Source organism: Morone saxatilis, unplaced genomic scaffold (assembly GCF_004916995.1).
Source record: "Morone saxatilis isolate NCDOM2014 unplaced genomic scaffold, NCSU_SB_2.0 Contig16, whole genome shotgun sequence".
Taxonomy (NCBI): domain Eukaryota; kingdom Metazoa; phylum Chordata; class Actinopteri; family Moronidae; genus Morone; species Morone saxatilis.
This window is the reverse complement of record NW_023339718.1, coordinates 13784382-13784764: the sequence shown is the minus strand read 5'-3', so window position 1 is coordinate 13784764 and position 383 is coordinate 13784382. Positions and strand designations below refer to the sequence as shown.

General features: G+C 38.6%; 1 protein-coding gene across 1 annotated transcript in view; it reads left to right on the top strand.

The window, feature by feature from the left end:
- Window positions 1-383, top strand: part of commd10 (COMM domain containing 10) — a 51281-nt gene that overhangs the window by 50081 nt on the left and 817 nt on the right. Inside the window, exon 6 of the mRNA XM_035659100.1 lies at window positions 30-89. Coding sequence (XP_035514993.1) covers window positions 30-89 — 60 coding nt within the window. The remainder of the gene's footprint in view (window positions 1-29; window positions 90-383) is intronic.

Below are 383 nucleotides of genomic sequence, written 5' to 3'. Positions count from 1 at the left end.
TCTCTCTTTCTCTTTCTCTCTTCCTCTAGGTTCAGGAAAATGTCTTTGTTGATTTTAACCACCAGGAGCTGCTTGAGTTCTACAACAAGGTCTGTTTTTTAAAAGTGTGTGTGTGTGTGTCCACTTTGATGTCACATTGCATATATGTCTTTGTGTTTCAGTTCTTCCATGTTGCATATCATCCTGATTGGCAGACATTGCCTGACAAAATCCATCTGCCCACCTGTCTCCTTCATACTTTGATACATTTTGTTTCCTATTTCTCTTTTCTTTCTCTGTTGGACTTTGTCTACCTTTTCATGTGTTTGTGTGTGTGTGTGTGTGTGTGTGTGTGTGTGTGTTTCTTTTGTGCATTTCTATGATTTCTACACACTCAAACAACA